The following is a 19,142-nucleotide window of genomic DNA, read 5'->3' as shown; positions in this document are numbered from 1 at the left end:
GCAGCGGCGCAAAAATAACCATAAGAGCGATCGCGTCTGCGTTGCGAGAGGCTTTTCGGCGTGGGCCTTCCAGGGAAAAAAGTGCGCAAACCATTTCCCCCCTCCAAACGCCGCGGGGTGAAGGATTCAAGCCCCCCGGGAGAGCAGCCTGCACGGGAGGGGTAGCGCGGTGCCGAGCCGGGGCCCGCAGCCCGCCCGACGTGCGGCCGCTCCTGCCCCCCGGAGCCGGGCTGGGCCGCCCCGACCCCGCAGAGCCGCCGGCCCCGCTCAGAGCGGGCGAAGGCCGGGCGGTGGGCAGGGCGGCGGGCCCGGGGCAGCTGTCTCGAAGTCAGTCATTTGTGATACGCTTGCCGGAACAGCAGAAGTCGAATCGATAGAGACAGCCTCCAGCTGTGCCTAAACCTGCGATTTCAATTAAAATACTGAGCTCCCATGCCCGGGTCTTAGCTGGGATCGCGCAGCGCCGACGAATCAGGCGCGCGGTAACCCCGGCTCCCGGGCCGTGCCGCTGCCTCCCGGGAGCCGGTACCCGGGCTCGGACTCCGCTGGGCTCCTCCGGGCCGCGGGAAGGAGGCGGCCCCGGCCCCGCCGCACGGGGTGCCCGCCGCCACCCTCGGCCCCGGGAGCCCCGAGGCCTGCGGGACCCGCTGCCCCGAGCGGGGCGGAGAGTGCGGAGCGGCGAGCCGGAGCCGTCCCCTCGGCCAAGGAGGGCGAGACCCGGCCGAGGAAACACCCCGGCGAGGACGAGGGCTGCGCGGGGAAGCTGGCAGCGAGCTACCGGCCCCGGCTCCGCAGCCCTCTTTTATCCCGCCCGAAATCATCTCGTTTACAGAAAATATTTGTTTGCACTATTAGTTGGTACTGGAGTTAATTACTCAACGTGTGAGCGGGGAGTAATATGGATAAAAGCAGCCCCAGTGTTTATTGTGTGGGTGAGCTGTTGAGCGGTGCTTGAATAAACTGCAATTAGGGTTAGATAGAGATTAATTAACATGTGAGTGGCAAGGTGTAAAATAGTTCCCAACCCTCCACTCAGTATAATCTGCAGGCGAGGAAAAGAAGTTTGTGGAGGCTAATTAAATACTTTGCTAAAGCCGGCGAGCCCCGGGAGCGCGGAGCCCAGCCGCCGCCTGCCCGCTGCCCGGCTCCCCGGGGCTCGGCCGGGCTCCCCCGCAGCCCGTGCACCCGGCTCCCCGCGGCTTCGTCCCACCCTGTCCCCCCAAAACCGGGACGGTTTCCCCCCTCCCTCGCACGCTGACCCATCAGCCCTAGGCGGGGAGGATGGAGCGGGCAGGGCTAGGGGGCCGCCAACACCTGATGCTCCACCAGGTGGAGATGCCCCCACACACACACACCCATGCGGGGTGTCCCCCCGGGGCAGGGCGATCCCCTTCACCCGGCGGGAGCCCGGCGCGACCGCCGCTTTCAAAGTTTTTTTCTGGAGCGTGTTGTGGTTCGCAGGTGAAAAAGCCTGTCTGCAAACAGTCGCCAGCGAGCTGCCCCGGCGGGGAGAGGAGGCGCGGCTTTGTCAGCGCTGCACAAAACCCCCGAATTCCTCCAAACTTTCTTAGGCGTGCTAGGGAGGCGGAAAAAAAAAATATATATATATATATATATAATATATATATATATGGGCCTTTTCATTACTTGCTTTACCTCTGGCCAGGCTCAATCTAAACCCTTTGCTACTTCCGCCCCCCCCCTCCGGATAATCCTCCCCTTTATATTAGAAACACACAAAACCAGGTTCCACGCAGCGCTATAGTGGCTACAAGTGAAAGAGAATTGAGCGCCCTGAATCGCTGGGGGAAAATTGGTTCGGCTGAATAGCGAGGGCTGGGGCGGCTAATCAGGCCCAGGGGAGGTGCTGCCGCCGCAGCCGGGCCCCCCAAAACAGGTGGGCACGGGGCTCTCAATTACCGCGTCTTCGCATCTGAGGTTTCTGCAAATCCTCCCCTCCCGCATCAAATCGTTTCAATTAGAGAGAGGAAGGGAAGAAACTCCTGCACCCAGGCGCTACAATGTAGCGTCGCCTTTTTTTTTTTTTTTTTTTTTTGGGGGGGTGGGGGTGCACAAGCAGGGCTAGAAGGGGAAGGGAGAGCCACCCGGCTGCCCCCCCGGGGTAACGGCCACCTTTCGGGGATGACAATTTGCAAAACTCCCGTTTGCAGCGCACGGGTCCTTTTTTTCTATTTTTATTTAAAAAAAAAAAAAAAAAAAAGCGAAAACCCAGTCCTGGACTCGACTCCCTCCGCGTTTATTTAAGGCTAATCACCAGCTACCCTGAGAGGGGAGAGGGGTGGAATTAAACTTAGTTTAATTAACATTAATACACTGTCCTAATTAATGGGTTGGCTATTAATTTATACATGCTGGGGAGGCTCGCAGATAAGTGACAATTTATTAATTATCTTCCAGCTCGGTTGCAACGGAGCTGATTGCAGATGGGTTGCCAAAATAACTCGAGCATGGTTGCGTGGTAGTTGCTTTAGGAAAAAAAATAAAAATTCATTCTCCCCCTTCTTAAAAAAAAAAAAAAAAAAGAAAGAAGAAGAAAAAAAAAATCCTCACGCTCACTCGGAGTGGCTTTTCTAACCCCAGCAAGAACTGGAGCACTCTTTTCCACCCAACTTGTGAATCGCACTTGCCTTCTAATTTGCCACATGCAAAACGATTCCTCTGCTTTGCAAGTTGCTTTTTAAGAAGGGAGAGAGAGAGGAAAAAACCCAGCTCGCACACGAGCGATTTGTGCGTCTTAAACTGGAAGGAAATTGTGCGTGGAGAGGGGGGGCTCCTCTTCCTCTCTCTGCCCCAACCCACCGCGCTCCAGCCCAGCGCCTCGGCTCGGGGAAGATCCATGGTGGCATCCCCATGTCATTCTGCTCGAAGTGACTTCATATGATGTCAGCTTTAAATGTACGAGACCGTGATCTGACGCTCAGGAAGGTGTTTGCTATCAAAATGTGACTGTGGCCACACTGCGCTGCTTGGATGAATCTCGCCGGCGCTGGGCAAAGGTAAGTGGTCCCAAGGCGAGCCCCGCCACCCCTCGCCGTGCCCCCCACCCCTGCCCCCGCATTTCCCGGACCGCGGCCATCGGTGGGGCTGGGTGGCATTGGACTGGGGGAGGTTTTTCTTTTCTTTTTTTTTTTCTTCTCTTCCCCCCCCCCTAAATACTAACAAGGTCTAGCTTGCTTGTTACTTTAGCGTGTTCCGCTTAATGAGCAGTAATCTGGTACCCTACGTGCCATTGTTCTTGGATATGTTCATTTGAATGTAAATAAGGAGGGGGTGCCGGTGGGGGGGGGGGGTTGGTGGGGGGGTGGAGGGAGAACAAGGTGCTTATTAAATTGATTTGTGTCCTGGCTTTTCTGGAATGCAGAGCCGAGAGTGGGAGCGAGTGGCTGCTCACACCAAGTTCCCGCACGGCGGAGCGCCATGGCGAGCCCCGGGTCGCTGGAGACGGTCATGCCTTCCTCCTGCCCCCGGCACGACGGCAGGGCCGCCGCCGCTAACCCCTCCAAGACCCTGGCCTTCTCCATCGAGCGGATCATGGCCAAGACGTCGGAGCCCAAGCCAGCCTTCGAGCAGAGGCACGGCGCGCCGGAGCCGGAGCCGGGCAAGAAGCCGCTGAGCCTGTGCTCGCCCCTACCCTGCGTGATCCCCATCCCGCCACTGGGCTACGAGGTGCCCTCCAAGACTCTCCTCAACTACTCGGAGCTGTGGAAGAGCAGCCTGCGGGGCGGCGCGGGGCTCTGCAAAGCCAACTGCGGGGTCTGCTGCAAGGCAGAGCTCGCCCTGGGCCAGCCCAGCGGCCGGCTCATCAAGCCGCAGGTCATCCACCAAGCGGGCGCCGTGCCGGCCGCCCCCCGCTCCCTCTACTACTTCAACTACCTGGACGCCGCGTACCACCCGGCCGACATCCTTCACGGACAGCTCTTCCCCGCCGGCCTGCTGGGCGCCCCACCGCCGGGGGGGCTCTCGGCCCACCAGAAGCTTTTCCTGCTGGAGAACGCCAAGCTGGCGGGGCTGGCGGCCGAGAAGCTGCCGCCGCCGCCGCCCTTCGCCCACAAGGAGCGGCTGCCGGGCCACCTGGACCAGGTGATGAAGGAGGCGGCGGCGGCGGAGCGCGGCGGCCCCCCCAAGGGCCACGCCAAGCTGGGGGGCGGCGGCGGCGGGGCGGCGGAGGGCAAGCCCAAAAACTTTACCTGCGAGGTCTGCGGCAAGGTAAGGAGGGCGCCGGCATGGGGGACGGGGGGCACCGACGGGACCGGGGGCGGCCGTGCCGTGCTTGACCTCGCCTTCCCGGCGCTTCCCCGCAGGTGTTCAACGCGCACTACAACCTCACCCGCCACATGCCGGTGCACACGGGGGCCAGGCCGTTCGTGTGCAAGGTCTGCGGGAAGGGCTTCCGCCAGGCCAGCACCCTGTGCCGGCACAAAATCATCCACACCCAGGTAGGTGGGGGGCAGCCGGGGTGCGGGAGGCGGCGGCCCCCCCTCCCCGCTCTCCCCGCAGCCGCCCCTGACGGGCCTCTCGCCCCCCGGTGCAGGAGAAACCCCACAAGTGCAACCAGTGCGGGAAGGCGTTCAACAGGAGCTCCACGCTCAACACCCACATCCGCATCCATGCCGGCTACAAGCCTTTCGTCTGCGAGTTCTGCGGCAAGGGCTTCCACCAGAAAGGTGAGCTGGGCCGCGCCGGGGCCCCCGCGGGGCCCGGGCCCATCATTAGCGGGGATTAACGGTGGTGAGCCCTGCCCGGCTGGGGGAAGCGAGGGGCGCAGGCAGAGCCGCCGCCGTTCCCAATTACTTTCCCCCTAAGCCGGGCCGCATCGCCGGGCGCTGCTGACGGTTCTCCCTAAATGCTTTTTAAATGAGAGGTGCCGGGCCTTGGTCCTAATCCAGAGCCCTCCATTTGCCGCGGGTCAGCGGGCTGACCCTGCCTCTCATTTGTGCCGTGCCAGTTGCACGCTGCTCCGCGGTGACGCGGACCGAGTTTGACAAGTGGGACGGGGGTGCAGGGGGGAGACACTTCCTAATGCCCCCCACCCCGTCCTGCCCTGCCTTACCTGTGCGCCGTGCGGCCCGGGCTCCCTCGGGTAACCCCCTTCTCCGCCTTGTTCCTCTCTCGCAGGCAACTACAAGAACCACAAGCTGACCCACAGTGGAGAGAAGCAGTACAAGTGCACCATTTGCAACAAAGCCTTCCACCAGATCTATAACTTGACTTTCCACATGCACACCCACAACGACAAGAAGCCCTTTACGTGCGTCACTTGCGGGAAAGGATTTTGCAGAAACTTTGATTTAAAGAAGCACGTCCGAAAGTTGCACGACAGCGTCTCCAGCGCTCCTCCGCCGCGGGACCCTGGGCGCAGCGGACAGAGCTAAGGGCCCGGCGCACCGCCCCACTCGGACCTGCTCCACCAGGCCAGCACTATTTATCCAAACCAGCCTTTGCTTCTCTGTCTCTTCCCCAGCGAGCTCAGCCGCCGGTAGCAAGCCATCCCGAGCCGCAGTTGTATATAAGAGGAATCTTATTTAACGGCGCGTTGCGCCGCCGGAGCGGGCCGGGAGGGGCCGGGCTGGCCGCCCCCCGCCGCCCCCCGCCAGGACAGCGCTCTTTATACGTGTCTGTAAATCTCCATTTTAAATGTACGCTCGAATAAGTGAGGAATATATATATATATATCTATCATGGGACAATAAACCGGCCCTTCGCAGGTGTCTCATTTCCCACCTCAGCCCCGGCCCAGGCGGGGACCGGGCTGAACGGCGCTATCCCCCATGTAAACGCGGCCGGCGGCAGCTCCGGGAGCCGGGCCCCGCCGCGGGCCCCGGAGGAAGCGAAAGGCGGGCGGGAGGGGACCGGGCGGCTCCGGAGGGCGGCTGCACCCCGGGGAAGGGGGCAACGCCGGTGCTGGACCCCGGCCGGCGGCTCCGAGTTTCCCAGCGCCGCTTTCCGGGGCTGGTTCATTCCGGCGTCTTTAAGCCGCTCCTGAATGACTATCTTTCCCTGCATGCAGATAAAGTGATCTCACGCTTGCTTTCCGAGTAATGACCCAAATTAAGAGAGAAAACACAGACCCTTCAAACCGCATTACATTAATCTAATCACTCCCAGCAGGCCTCAGAAATTCTTTTTGATCAGAATATGGATAATCAAGCACTTGGATTACACTAAATATTCCCTTCTCACCTGCCCCCCTCCCTCACCTTTAATATGCAAGTGTCTATTCCGGCCACGTCGTTAGGAACAATATTATTCTAGCGGAGAAAAGAGATTGAGCCGGCCGGGCGTGTGCGTGCTGCTCGGGCCGGGCTTGCAATGAAGAGGGGAACGAGCGAGGCACCGAAATGCCTGGGGACGGCGTGATGGGGAGTTCACCTTTCTCCGCTTAATTGAGTGGTTAAATGGTGGGAGGCGAGGACGAGCACAGCTCGCCGCCGACCGCAGGAACAGGAGGCGACCCCTCGCTCCGGCTTTCTGGATTCATTATTCGGCTGCGATGCTCCGCGCTCCCCGAGGAGGGGGCTGGGGGGGGAGCTGACAGGCCCCGCGCTCCGGCTGGAGGGACGGGGGGGAGATTTCAGAGTTTTTCGGGGTTTGCATTTTTAAGTGCCAGAAGTAGCGTTTTGACGGGTTGGGTCAGGTGAGGAGCGGGAAAGGCTACCCAGTGATCCTGGCAACGGGGAAAAAGTGCCAGGATTTGTTAAAAGATTTTGGGAGACTTACAGGTAAAAAAGGAAATCTTAAAAAAAAAAAAAAAAAAAAAGCAACCCCCGTCGCCATTAAGTTACCGCTGTCGGAAACCTTGGGGGGGGCACAGGACACCCGTCCCCCAAGCGAAGGGGCTGTAGCTCAGCCCCTTGCAGGCGGGTCGCGGCTGCAAACCGCCCGCCGAGCCCGGCTCTCCCGCCGCCGCGCCAGACGGGGCGGGACAGCCCACGGGCCGGGGACAGGGGGAAGGGACCTCGCTCCCCGTGAGGACAGTGTGCGGGGGGAGGCCAGGGCAGAACGAGGTCCCGGAGAAGCGGAGCGGGGCGCGGAGGCGAGCGGCGTGTCCAGCGCGGCGGCGGGGCGGGTGCAGCCCGCGGAGCGGCTGCGGAGCCGCTCCCGCTGCCAGGTCCGGGGGAAGCGGCGCTGCCTCCGCACCTCGGGCGCCGGGAAGAGGTCTGGGCTGCCAGCCGGGTGCCGACAGCGGGAGCCAGGCGCGGCTGCGGGCCCGCAGACAGCGCGCAGGCTGCTTCCCCAGCCCTCCTGATGGGCAAGAGCAGCGCGAAACCTGCTCCCAGGAAGGGAACTGAGGCAGCACGTTATTTTCGCGATTTTTTTTAATTAAAAGCGACCGTTGTTTACAGAGCCCTCCGTGAGAGGGGGAGCGGCATCCTCGCCACGGCTAAGGGCATCCTCGGGGCACCCCGAAGGGCCGCCGCGGGGTGGGCTCGGTCACCCCTCGCCGCTCCGTCTTCCCCCCGACCTCGGGCGCGCTCGCCACCGGCCGGCCCCGGCCCCCCCCGGATCTCACCCGGATCCCGGCACACACAAGCCGCAGATCGCGGGGGAGGGGCGGCTCTGTCAGACACACACACGCCAGAGACTCCAATTATCTTCTCCCTCACAAGATGTTTCTGCTGTCCACGACTGCTCACACTTCGGCACTCTTGCCAGCAAGCCTCAATAATAACACAAAAACCGCACAAAAACCCCTCTCCCGGCGCCGCAGCCGCGCACACAACAGATTGAGCGGTGCCGGTGCCTCGGGGGGAGGGTTCGAGGTGCCTCCGCGCAGGGAACGACGTGCCAGCGCCGCGGGCTTCCCCCCTCGGCTCGGCCCGGCCCAGCCCGGGACCGGGCGGCACCCAGGTGCGTCCCGCCGGGCACCGGGAAGCGAACAACCTAAAGGCAGCTGCGTTGCCCTTTTCCCTGCACTCCGCTCTCCAAACGTCTGAGCAACCAGTTTGCTGCTAGAAACATGTTAATTGCCAACGGAGCTCATTAAGGCATGCACATGCAAAACACAGCGAGGGAGATTAAATGGACAAAAGCGCAATAATGAACTGTCAAAAATCGGACCCATCTACACGACCAGGAGCACTCAAGAATGAGGCATTTAGAGGCAACAAAGGATTGTCTGGGACAGGAAGAAAGGACGACCTAGACTTTTGTTTAGTCAACACAATTGATTACAAATGAGAGATTAACAGGATAGCTTCAGAGTTTTTTTGAAGGAGGCAGAAGAGAAAAGTCCAATTAAGTGCACCGAATGTTAACTACATTGATTTCCACGGCCAGCCCTAGAGAAATTCTCATTAAACCATCCCTGGCGATCCCTTTTGGAAAGTAATTTGTCTCCCTGATGGAGCAGAGAAAGGGAGCCGTGTAAAGAGAAAGAAGCGCTAGTTCTTGGCACAATGAGCTTAGGAGACACACTGGAAAGAGCCAAAGGGGGAGTTAATGAGCATCTGACAAGCCGCTTGGACCCGGGCCTGGAGAGCAGCGATGAAAAGATGGAATTGGCCAACAACTATTCTTTATATCAAACATAAAAAGGCCAATCTGAAACAGGGCTGCTCAAAGCTGGTGGGGAAGAAAAGAAAGGCCCCCACTGGGGGGTGGAGTGGAGGGCTCAACTGCCCCATTGGGACAGGAGAAAAAAAAAACCACAACCCCACCCCCCCCCCCCCACCCCCCCCCAACAACGCACTAGCATGTCCCTCCCCCGAGCGAGCGGGGCTGCCGGACAGCGGCACCACCTCCCCGGGCAGGGCAGCCCCGCTGCAGCCCCCCCGGCACGGAGGCGTTTGCACAGCCTGGCCTCACCCCACACCCCCCTCCCGGGAAAGGGGACCCCAGGCCAGCCGAGCTGGGTACAGTTTTAAGACGTTATTCCGCAGGGGAGGTGACCGGTCAGCCCAACCCCCCACCTCCCCGGGGTGGCATTCACCCGGCCCCTCCCGCTGCGGCCCCCCCGGGCACCGCGCAGCGCAAGGCAACGTGCCTCCTCTCCCCTCGTGTAGACACGGCTCGCTCGCAGGCTCTTAAATCAGATTAGAGCTCGTTAATAACAATTTTGGCTTAAGTCTGTATTGACTTAGGTTTAGGAATGGCTTAGCGCTTTCGCTTAAGTCAACACTACGGCTAAATTGACACATGCCTTTCCCAAACCGCCTGGTCCCCGCGGACGCTCAGGTGCCCGCAGGACTTGTCCTTCTCCCGCTTTAAGCCCCTTCACGGAACCGTTTGCATCGGTTTTAAGCGAGCCCGTTGGGCCTCGAGCATGCTAGCCCGCCCCCGTGTGTCACCCACGAGGGTCCCCCCCACGGAGGGGCTCCGCGGGCCCCACCACCTCCCACGGTCGGGCCGAGGGCATCGCTGTCCTTCGGGCTCTCGCCGTTCTCACCGCCCAGCCCTGCGGCCCTTCCCCAGCCCCGAGGCGCGGCCCGTGCCCACTCCCTAACGCCTCCCCACCTCTCTCCTCAGGCCCCTCTACCCCTTCAGATCTGGACCCCGGATACCCGCTGGAGAGCCAGGGGGCTGTGCTGCTGCCCGAGCTCCGCAGAGAGAGGATGGGGCTGGAGGCAGTTGCCCCCGCAGCCGAGGGGAAGGTGGCATGGCGGGTCCTGGCATGGGCATCGCCCTTCGGCCAGCACCGGCAGCAGGCACGGCGAAGGTCACTAGATCCCAGACGTGTTTGTCCCCAGGAACAGCCACATGCAGACAGGACAGCGAGGGGACAGGTAGGCCCTGGCACTGGGCAGGCAGCGGGTGGCATGCTGCGGGGATGGGCTGGGAGGGGGGCTGCCAAGGGGCTGCTTACCCCAGGCTCCTGTGGGCAGGCCTCACACCATGGCCAGTTTGGGCCCAAACCATTTCCACTGTCTTGTATCCCCCATCTTGCTGTCACCCTCCTCGCCTCCTCCCAAGCCACCAGCCCCCCAGGTAGCCTCAGTGCTGCAGGCCCTGCCCTCCCGCAGGCACCACGTTGTGCTGGCCTGTGCCCACACCATCACCCTGGGTCCATGAGAGAAGCACATCAAGAGCAGAAAAAGCTCACTTCTAACATCCCCTCCCTGACTCTCCAGGCAACCCTTCCCCACATTTTAACCCCACTGCTGGCCTACTTTTACCTGCCTGGCCTAAAGCCTCAGGCTCGTGTTGTTGGTATTTATCTCATTTATCTCTTGCAATTGCTTAATTGATTGAATGACAGGCAACACGTGCCCTGAATTAAAAAAAAAAAACAACAAACAAACCACAACAGCTGTATTTGGACTATTTGGACTTCCCTGCTCTCTGGTTTATGGTGGGCCACTTTTCCTCACCAGACGCTGAGGCTGTAGGGCTCGGGGCTGGGAGCCCTAGGCACCGGGAGCTGCGGCTCCTGCCTGCTCCTTGGCTGAGGGAGCTCCAACAGACTTTCAGTGCGGGTGCTTTAAGTTACCAGTGCTCTTAAAATCTTAAAAATACTGCTTTAAAGTGATTCTGGTAAGAGCGTGTTTAGTCACAGAAACGTCTTGCTGTCACCAGTGGGGATGGGGACAAAATGATGTCAGACACGGAGCCCAGAAAAAGGGTCTGCTCCCAGAGCTTGGAGTCTGTAAGCCTGAAACAACGCCGAACTTGCTTTTTCCTACAAATATTTGCATCTTTGCGTTTGCAGAAGACGCAAGCTGATGAGTAACTTGAAAAGCGATCTGGCCCGGGGGCAGGAGTACTTCCAGCCGCTGGGACAGGGCCCGGGCACCGTGGCTTTGCCTCTCCCGGCAGAGCCCTGCGGGGCAGCCCCGGGCCGGCGCAGCCCGCAGGCGGTACGGAGCCCGAGCCCCGGTCCCAGCCCGCCGCAAACCCCTCGCCCAAACGCAGCGGGGCACCGGCAGGACCGAGGCCACAGGAGGCAAATACTAGCCCAGCGCCGTGGGCACGGCTGTCCTCTGGAGAGCTCAGGCGTTTAAATGGCGCAGAGAGCACCCCAACACCTCCCGCGACTGCGTTCCCAAAGTCCCGTGAACTGTCTGATACTCCTTTTACTGTCTTCCTCACTGCTGCCAGTTGCCAAGATATTTCACATAAATAGAAGCTTTCTGATTTATAACCAGCCTCTTCCTTCTGATTCATTATGTTAATGAATTGAGATATTACCAACATTGGATTACCGCATCACTGAATGAATCCAGCAAAAGAAAGCTGATTCTAGAGGAAAAAGCCAAGTGTACCCGGGAACTTAATAAAAAGAAACGTCCGAGAAACAGTGCAAAGTGGCTGCAGTTGTTTAAGCTAACGCTAAACACCGGTCCCAGATGACGGGGGGATGCGACAGTTTCGTTCACACAGCCAAACCTTTCCCCCGTGGATTTACGGATTCGTTTTCTACCGTTACGGTTATTATTACGAACGTTTCCAAGGAATCAAACCCGCTGCCCAGAGCTTCGCTGGGAATCCCGACGCCGTTAAGCGAGAGAGGAGGCACCCGAGGTGCTTCCCGTCCACCCCCCAGCGCCCCTGGCCGCCCACGCAGCCCCCCGCGGCCGGAGCGTTCTCATCGCTCACGGCCAAACGACAGAGAAATATTTTCCTTTCTCCCCCCCCATCTCGCCCCGTTCCTTTCTCCCAGCCGCGGTGCTGCGGCTCTCCCCAGCTCGGAGCAGCCGTGCCCCTCGGCAGAGCCCCGGGGCGGCGGGGAGCGCGGCCAGCCGCCGGGGAAACGCGCAGGTTAGATCGCGCTTAACAAAGCTGCAGGCATGTGGTTCACTTCAGCAAATTATCCCCCGGAAGCTTTTATTGAGCAACAGTTAGAGCACCGTGAATGAAGCTATTGGGAACACACACAAACGAAATGGGTAAAGAAATGCAAGTCTGGAAACCAAAATTACATTTCCCAACACCGCTGTGAGGCAGGTACTAATTTACTGCGGCTTCGAGCTATGTAATTAGTCAAGGAGACTGTAATTTACTTAAAGGACGGCAAAATTTTCCTTTTATTAATTTGCAATATATTTGTAAAATAATCTTACAGCAGCTGGCTCTGCTTGAATCTGTTTCAAAAGTGTGATGTAAATACCGTCTCACACTACTTTGTTGCCTATTAGGGCTTTCTGGTAGGTGACACGATGAGAGTAAGGAGAAAGAACACCACACGTTTATTTCTAAGATCATCATCACTCTTATAAAACTTACAGAAAGAAGGGAGCATACTTCCTGCCTGTATGCATTAAAAACAGACGTAAGGAACGAAGTAACTCAAATGAAAAAGAACTGGAAGAGTATATACACAGCGGGTACAATTTAGTGCATTTTGAAGAGCTGTATCAGCTGTGTTTAAAAGGAGTAGCAAATTCCCAAATTAAATCACCCTGTTTAAGGCAAAGACAAAGAGCAGGAGGATGCACTAAAGACCCGGGTTTTTTTCCCCTCACCTGTTCCCTTTACAAGTTGAAGTATATCCATACCTTGCTAGTAATCACACATCTGAAGTAATTTAGCTCACAGTTACTGTGAAACAATAGGAAGAGTACAAATAATCAATCTGGGATTCATTACATTTGGATCTTTCAGCAGTAAAACTACCGAGATTCTGATCTTCACCCAGCAGATTAATATTGCAGATCAGTGTCAGAAGAAAATGAACACTGTACCTAAGCAAAGTATTTATCACTGGCCTATTCACTGTCTGCTTGGCTACAGCAGGCACGAATTTACATCTAACTTGTACGTGCAGTGTAACACTGAAATCCACGAGGCAGTGACTATGGGATCAAAGCTTTATTTCAACTGTACCACTGTATATCCATGGATTATAATCCTTGAGCAAACAGAACATTACAGTAATGAAGACTTTAGCATTACAAATATGTTAAAACAGCTTGCATTTGGGGTGATATTTAAGGTCAAGTTGTATCTAAACACAAATATTAAAATATTATGAAAATTACCATTATGGAGTAAATAATGTTTTCTTTCAGATGTAACCTCTAAAAGTTCATTCCATTTCAAATTTGGTTTTCTTATTTTTCAGTACCAACAAGCCCAGGCTGAGCGTCTACAGCCTGACCTGCTCTATATGAGTGAAAAAGACAGAAATGAAGAACTATAAACTCAGCTTAAAATCCAGCTCCCAACTTCCATGAAAACGCGACCCTGAATAAATGCAGTCAAGAGGATACCATAGTAAGTATTAAAATGCATCTAAACCATCTTACTATTTCATATGTACTCTCAAATGAAATTAATGAGCTTGAGAAAGATTCTGCAAAGTAAGAAATTTCTTATCCTAGGGAAAACTAACATGCCTTCTGCTACTGCCCCCACAACCAGAATAACTGAGAAAGTAAAAAACTCAGGAATGTGATGGTAGAGGTGACAAGATGGGTGAACGGGCTGTATTGTGGTTACTCATCTGTGCATAAACCTAAAAAGGGATGATTAATTATTTCTTCTTCTAAGATACTCAAAGATCAATTTACAAACAGGCAAAACCTTTGGTTTTCTTTACTGGTCTTCTCTCAGTTGCTTTCCGCCACCCACCAGAAAAGCACAACAGGCTCTTAGGGCCATTGCAGCTTATGTATACATATATTTTTAATGGAAAAGTGCAAGCAGCAAGTCAAGAAAGCAGAGTAATAGGTTATGTTCTGAGGGAAAAACACGTTTACCCAAAATAGGTAGGAAATTTCATAAGAGACAGATACATAACATATATTTTATATTTTAATATATAAAAGCATGGGATAAGATGGGGTATAACTACATAGAACAGATATGTTTGAAGTAACAGCCTTGACATGGTGAAGAATACCCATTTAAGATCTCATTTAAAGCCGATATTAAACCATATTGGTATCAATCAGTTTCAATCAGTTTTGGGGCCTTTTTTTTTTTTTTGACACAATTAAGTTTAACTCACGTTTGTTAGTTAAATTTGTTCCTATAGAAAAGCAAGTGGCAAGCCAGCTCAGACATAGTAAATGAAACCGTGCACTCAACAAATGTAAGCATCATGGAGATCCTATATAATTGTTCCCTGCCACTGCTTGCCACAAGGTTGTGTGCCAGATCAGGGAACATCCGCTCCTGCACCTCAGGAGCCCTGCTGCATGCCCCACTGCCCCTACTGTTGCGTTATTTCACAGTCATATGCAATTGCGTTTATTTATAATCAGACCACAGGCCCCTCGACATGAAGGCCCTTGTCTCTGAAAGCAGTCACCTACACTCATTCCTGCTTTAAATGTTTCCCTTCATTTTTTCCTTTTCTGGACATGCTCCTATACAGTTTTCCATGCACCAGTTGTCCCACTGCTTCTAAAGCTATGCTGCAGGAAAAAAACCCACCCACCCTAATTTTCTTCTTTGAAAAGAAGATAATTTCATTTAAATCTTAATCTCTTTGCCCAATAATAACAACAAAATAAACAGAAACACTATCTGAGCAGTTAACTGCAGCACAGAAACTACACTAACACTGCCTGCAGGTGCCTTTCACAGCACGCTACAAAATCCTCACCCATCCAGCTGCCATGCCCTCACAGTCCATCCACACACTCAGCTTCCCTTCCACGGGAAATCAAAAGGCACAAGGAGATAGTGAGCATCTGCATTGTGTCCCAGTGTTTAGGTGGAGTCGAAAGAGATAAAGACCCAGATTATTCGCACCTATAAAGTACTTAGGGGCCCAGATTTTAGTTTAAGTGATTTCCCTTTGGATGCAAAGACCAGGATGAATCCTAGTCTTTGTTAGCAACTAACTGCTCGCCCATCCCTTCATTCTGGGCATCATGTGTAATAGCATTTCCCTTCTTGTCTGCTCAACTGGTTCCAATTATTTGCTTTTTAAATGTGAGCTCTACAATTGTAAGATCCATACACATTCCCGCTAAATCAGATTGAGAACCACATTGTGATTTTACAGAAGAAAATATTACCAAGTTGTCTTTGTGACAGAACATTGAGTAGGTATAAAATTGCAATGGTTTCTATGCCAGTTTTTTTTAAGCTCTCTGCTTGTAAGATGAAAGCCTAATTTGATATTTTTGTAGTTATATAACAGTTCTAATATTTTGTGACATTTTGTATTGTGACACTATAGATGAAATTGTCATCGGACTGACACCCTTTACTGTTTATTCCTTAATTACAACTGTTAACAACACTGCAGAGAAGCGTGCTAATCTGCCATCACATATTATGAAAACAACGTTATTGTTACAAACACCAACACCCACTCAACAGGATAATTCTAAGATGGCAGTTTCTGTACAAACTTATCAGTTTAATGGACACTTCAACAGAAAAAGTTTTAAATGAACTCTTAATATTCCCGCTGAAAACATACAACACTTCTATATCGCCGCTGAAGTTTTGATTTTATTGTGCCAGTGATTCTTCATGCTACATATAGATATAAATTGTTTTTAATAGTAGGGTATACCTCTATGTAGCACAGAGATGCATAGATCAGTTCTCTAGTAGCCTACCAACATTCATGATCATTACATTTTCATATACTCAAACACTGGCAGAGGTGAAATTTTTTCTCCTACTTCCAGGTCAAGTGTGGAAGTATGTTGTTGCATATGAGATTAAATTTAACAATATATTGATTCAAGTCCAGGTTCTTAATTAAAAAAAAATATTTTTTTTCTAGGCTTCCTTTATTTAGGAAGGATTAAATTTCTGCAGGCCAAGTGATCTTCCTGCAAGGAACTTCCACTGAACTGATACTTTAAAAAGCACTGCACTAGAGCAGTGAAATTTTCATACTGAGTTAGCCCACTGTACAATCAGAACTCATTGACACTGCTCCTCTGTAGGAGGAAGCTGAGAAGCTGTTCAATGGCTGAAAATGAAAATATCTCCTTGACTTTTATATACGCTTGGGTCTTAGTCACTGCCATCTACCTTTCAAACTTTTCATGCCTAAGCAAAAGTTCTCACTTGTAGACTGTCATCAGAAAGAAAACAGCAAACAGCATTAAGAGCAGCCTAGAAGTGGCAAAAAACCCTAGACATTTGTTTACTTTTTCTTGTCTTTACCCACCCATTAGACAGGAAATAACAAAGTAGGCAGCAAGAGGTTGGGAAAAGCAGCAGTGGTTACTGAGTGAGGTGTAGGAGTTATGAAAGTGGCAATAACAAAGATCAGGGAAAACAAGATGCGGAAACTGAGTGTGTCCCTTCTACAACTACTCTCAAGGTTTTTACAGATTCCTGGTGCTAAACCAAGGCTACTTTGCCTGATGCAAACGACCCGCCTTTCCTGTTAATGGTAAATTCTTCCCTTCTCCTTCATCCACAAAGAGGCATACAGCACAGATGACTGCAGTGAAGAAAGATAATGCATGAATCTGTCTCTACTTAACACACTTATATGTAGAAGCAGAGGATTAAAAATAACCTAAAACTCTTCTCATACTGAAAAAGCAGTTGCCTTGGTGGGTTTCTATACACCAGTGTTTCTCACTTTTGATCCTAAAAGCCCCTCTGAGGATTGCTTCTCCAATACAGAATAAAAATAATTGTACACAGTGGAAGCAAATTATCCAATATAGTTCATTTTCATTTAAATGATTTAAGTTACAATTTAATGGTAATTCTGTTGCCTGAGCTGGATGATCTTGCCTGCAAAAGCCATAAATTACAAACGAAAATGAAACTAGAGTTCATTTTTGTAAATCTTCTTCTGGGCAGCTTATGTTCTGGTTTGTAGTTTTCATTTTCTTAAAACCAATAGGAACTTCTGCTCTTCCTAAAAGAAACTGTTCCCATTTGGGAAGAGATTCTTTTATGGATGCCCAATAGAGAGTCTGAGAAAGATACAAGAAAAAATAAACTTAATTTCAAAATCTGCGTCAGCCTGTTGAAAAACAATAGAGATATGGAACACATTATTAAATTTTGCCTTATGAGTGAAGCAATTCAGAAAAGAACAACGTACTTACAGATGAAATTTCAAATCTCTTGTACGATACAAAATACCAGCCTGGAAAGATTTAATTCTGCAGCATGAACAGTGAAGTGACTGAATATGCCCTCTTGTGGTAAGCAACAGATTAGTTTAGACCCTCACAGTACCTTTAATAAAATATTTTCTGTAATAATAAACTTTTCCAAAATCAGCTTTTATATTTAAGTATGTACTTACGGAATTTAATTTGGAAGTGTAGAAAAATCGTTTAATTTTATAAAAAAAAATGCTAAGTAAACTGGTTACCCTTAAAAAGTTTGCAGTAATACAGTTCAAAATATTTGAGTAAAATGTTAGACATGATAAATCACTGACGAAGTAATTGGATGCAGTAGTTGGATCACAAACAATAATAAAAAAGACTCCTTGTATAGTTATCCTGTGGTCTAGGGAAACCACTGTGGATTTATTGAACCCTTCTGCATTATGCTGTGCCTTTTGAGTAATAAATTTAACTTACTTTTATCTGTGGAATGGACATACCATTCATCATTTTTGTGTTGGTATCCTAGGGAAAACTTTTTTGTTTGTAGGAGTTTGAAGAAAATTTTAAGTGCCATATATAATTTTTTTCCACAAAATAATGTGATCAAAGAACTATATTAAGCCAACACTTTAGTCCATCCAAAGTAATTTAGTAGTAGAAAACATTTATGGTACATATGTATTGAGCATTTTTTTCTTTACTTAAATACATAATGTAGAAGGAGCGTACCACAAAACTGAGCATCTCCCTGCAGAGTATTAGATTCCTGGCTAATCATTTTGATCCTTACATGTAACTCAGATATAACTATGGCTCTTGCAGATTTACAAAAATATTTTCCTCAACAGATTTACTCAAAGAATCTTTTTTGACAAGCATATGTGCTGTCACACAAAACTACTCCGACTTAGCAAGCTGGGGATCCATTATAGCCATAACTTTCAAAGTATATTAATACAGACACATATATGGCTGAGTGAAATATGCTCAAAAGTGTTTTGGAACAAAGCACACACAAGAATTTTGTACCATGAAACAAAGTTTTCTTTTTCCACTATTTATAGCACTCTTCTCTAGAAGTATAAAAAAGGCTGAACTAGGATCTTCTCCTTCACATAGTAACTGTTCTCTGTAAAATTCAACTGCTGCTGCAGAGCGTAGACATCCCTGCAGCCATAAGCAATTGCCTTGCATTCTCCAATTTGTGTGGACTTCAGTCTACGTGCCACACACAGCTTAACACTTCACACAGGACAGAGGATGAAGCAGTCCAAAACTGATCCAAACAACTCTAAGGGTGTCTTGGAAGTCCTCAAGGCGTCTAAAACTACTTCTGAACACAGTCAAAATAGGTTCAATATTAGTAGCTTGGCATCTTTCTTAGCATCATTCAAGATGTACAGGTAGCTAGCACAAAATATACCCCTTTGCCTAAAAATCTCTAAAAAAATTTTTTTAAAATAAATCACTGCATGGGCATACTCAGCGAGCACCCTGTCACAGTCACAGGAGTAGGCTATTTACAAAATGCAATGACAGACAAAAACTTTTAACAATAACCAGAACAAGAAGTAATGCCTCTCATTTAAGTAATAGCCTGAGTATTAAAACACTTGCTCTGGAGGTGTGAAACTAATGTACAATACACCTCTCTTCACAGGCTGACAGCACAGAAATCTGTACATTTCCCCTCCTTTAACAGTCCCCTAGCACACAAACTAGCATGGGACACTCCATGCGACTATGCCTGTGGAAGCTAAGCCACCATACAACGAAGAACCCACAAACCACTGGTGCAAGAAGCACAAGTGGGGGTTTGACTCAGTGGCCTTGTGGTTAAGATGTTTAGTTTGCATCAGGAAGAGCTGTGCTTCAATTCCTGTTCACAGGACTGTTTCTGTCCTTATCATTCATTCATCACTGCGTAATACTGATAGAACACTCTTGAGACTAGGGAACTGAACCTGTATCAGGATGATACTTAGGTCTCAGAATAATTTGCTGTTAAAATTTTTATCTTTAATGTTTTAGGGTCCACAGGTTGAGAAGTAAAAATCAAGTGTTCTTGCTGTAGCATAAGGTCCCACACAACCACAAAGAAACCCTGAGAAGTGAAATTTTTTCTGTTCATGCTGATAAACTGTTGACCCTGAAAATGGGATGACCATATAAAAAAATATTAAACAGCTC

At 51.4% G+C, this 19,142-nt stretch overlaps 2 protein-coding genes across 7 annotated transcripts in view; one reads left to right on the top strand and one right to left on the bottom strand.

Annotated features, from left to right (window-relative positions):
* Nucleotides 1-19,142, bottom strand: part of CEP15 (centrosomal protein 15) — a 35,844-nt gene that overhangs the window by 8,841 nt on the left and 7,861 nt on the right. Inside the window, exon 5 of one of the 6 annotated variants that reach the window (XM_080382943.1) lies at nt 12,751-16,805. The exons of the other annotated variants lie outside the window; for them this stretch is intronic. Coding sequence (XP_080239069.1) covers nt 16,662-16,805 — 144 coding nt within the window. The 3' untranslated portion in view covers nt 12,751-16,661. Of the gene's footprint in view, nt 1-12,750; nt 16,806-19,142 lie in introns of those variants that run through there. 6 annotated transcript variants of the gene reach the window in all.
* On the top strand, nt 1,216-9,823 carry FEZF2 (FEZ family zinc finger 2). The gene is made up of 5 exons (XM_080382932.1): nt 1,216-3,017; nt 3,383-4,227; nt 4,323-4,457; nt 4,553-4,685; nt 5,137-9,823. Exons 2-5 carry the CDS (start codon nt 3,439-3,441, stop codon nt 5,391-5,393), a joined length of 1,314 nt encoding a protein of 437 aa, XP_080239058.1. The 5' UTR covers nt 1,216-3,017; nt 3,383-3,438; the 3' UTR covers nt 5,394-9,823.

Source organism: Falco punctatus (assembly GCF_963210335.1).
Source record: "Falco punctatus genome assembly, chromosome: 4".
Classification (NCBI taxonomy): Eukaryota; Metazoa; Chordata; class Aves; order Falconiformes; family Falconidae; genus Falco; species Falco punctatus.
Note: the sequence above shows the minus strand (reverse complement) of the source record. Positions and strands in the feature narration are given on the sequence as shown.

Bases quoted from the DNA above. Each gene is read 5' to 3' on its own strand.
- FEZF2 (XM_080382932.1), top strand. From the start codon at position 3,439: ATGGCGAGCCCCGGGTCGCTGGAGACGGTCATGCCTTCCTCCTGCCCC. The intron at 4,228-4,322 runs GTAAGGAGGGCG...GCTTCCCCGCAG, and splicing joins CCTGCGAGGTCTGCGGCAAG to GTGTTCAACGCGCACTACAA. The intron at 4,458-4,552 runs GTAGGTGGGGGG...CCCCCGGTGCAG, and splicing joins ACAAAATCATCCACACCCAG to GAGAAACCCCACAAGTGCAA.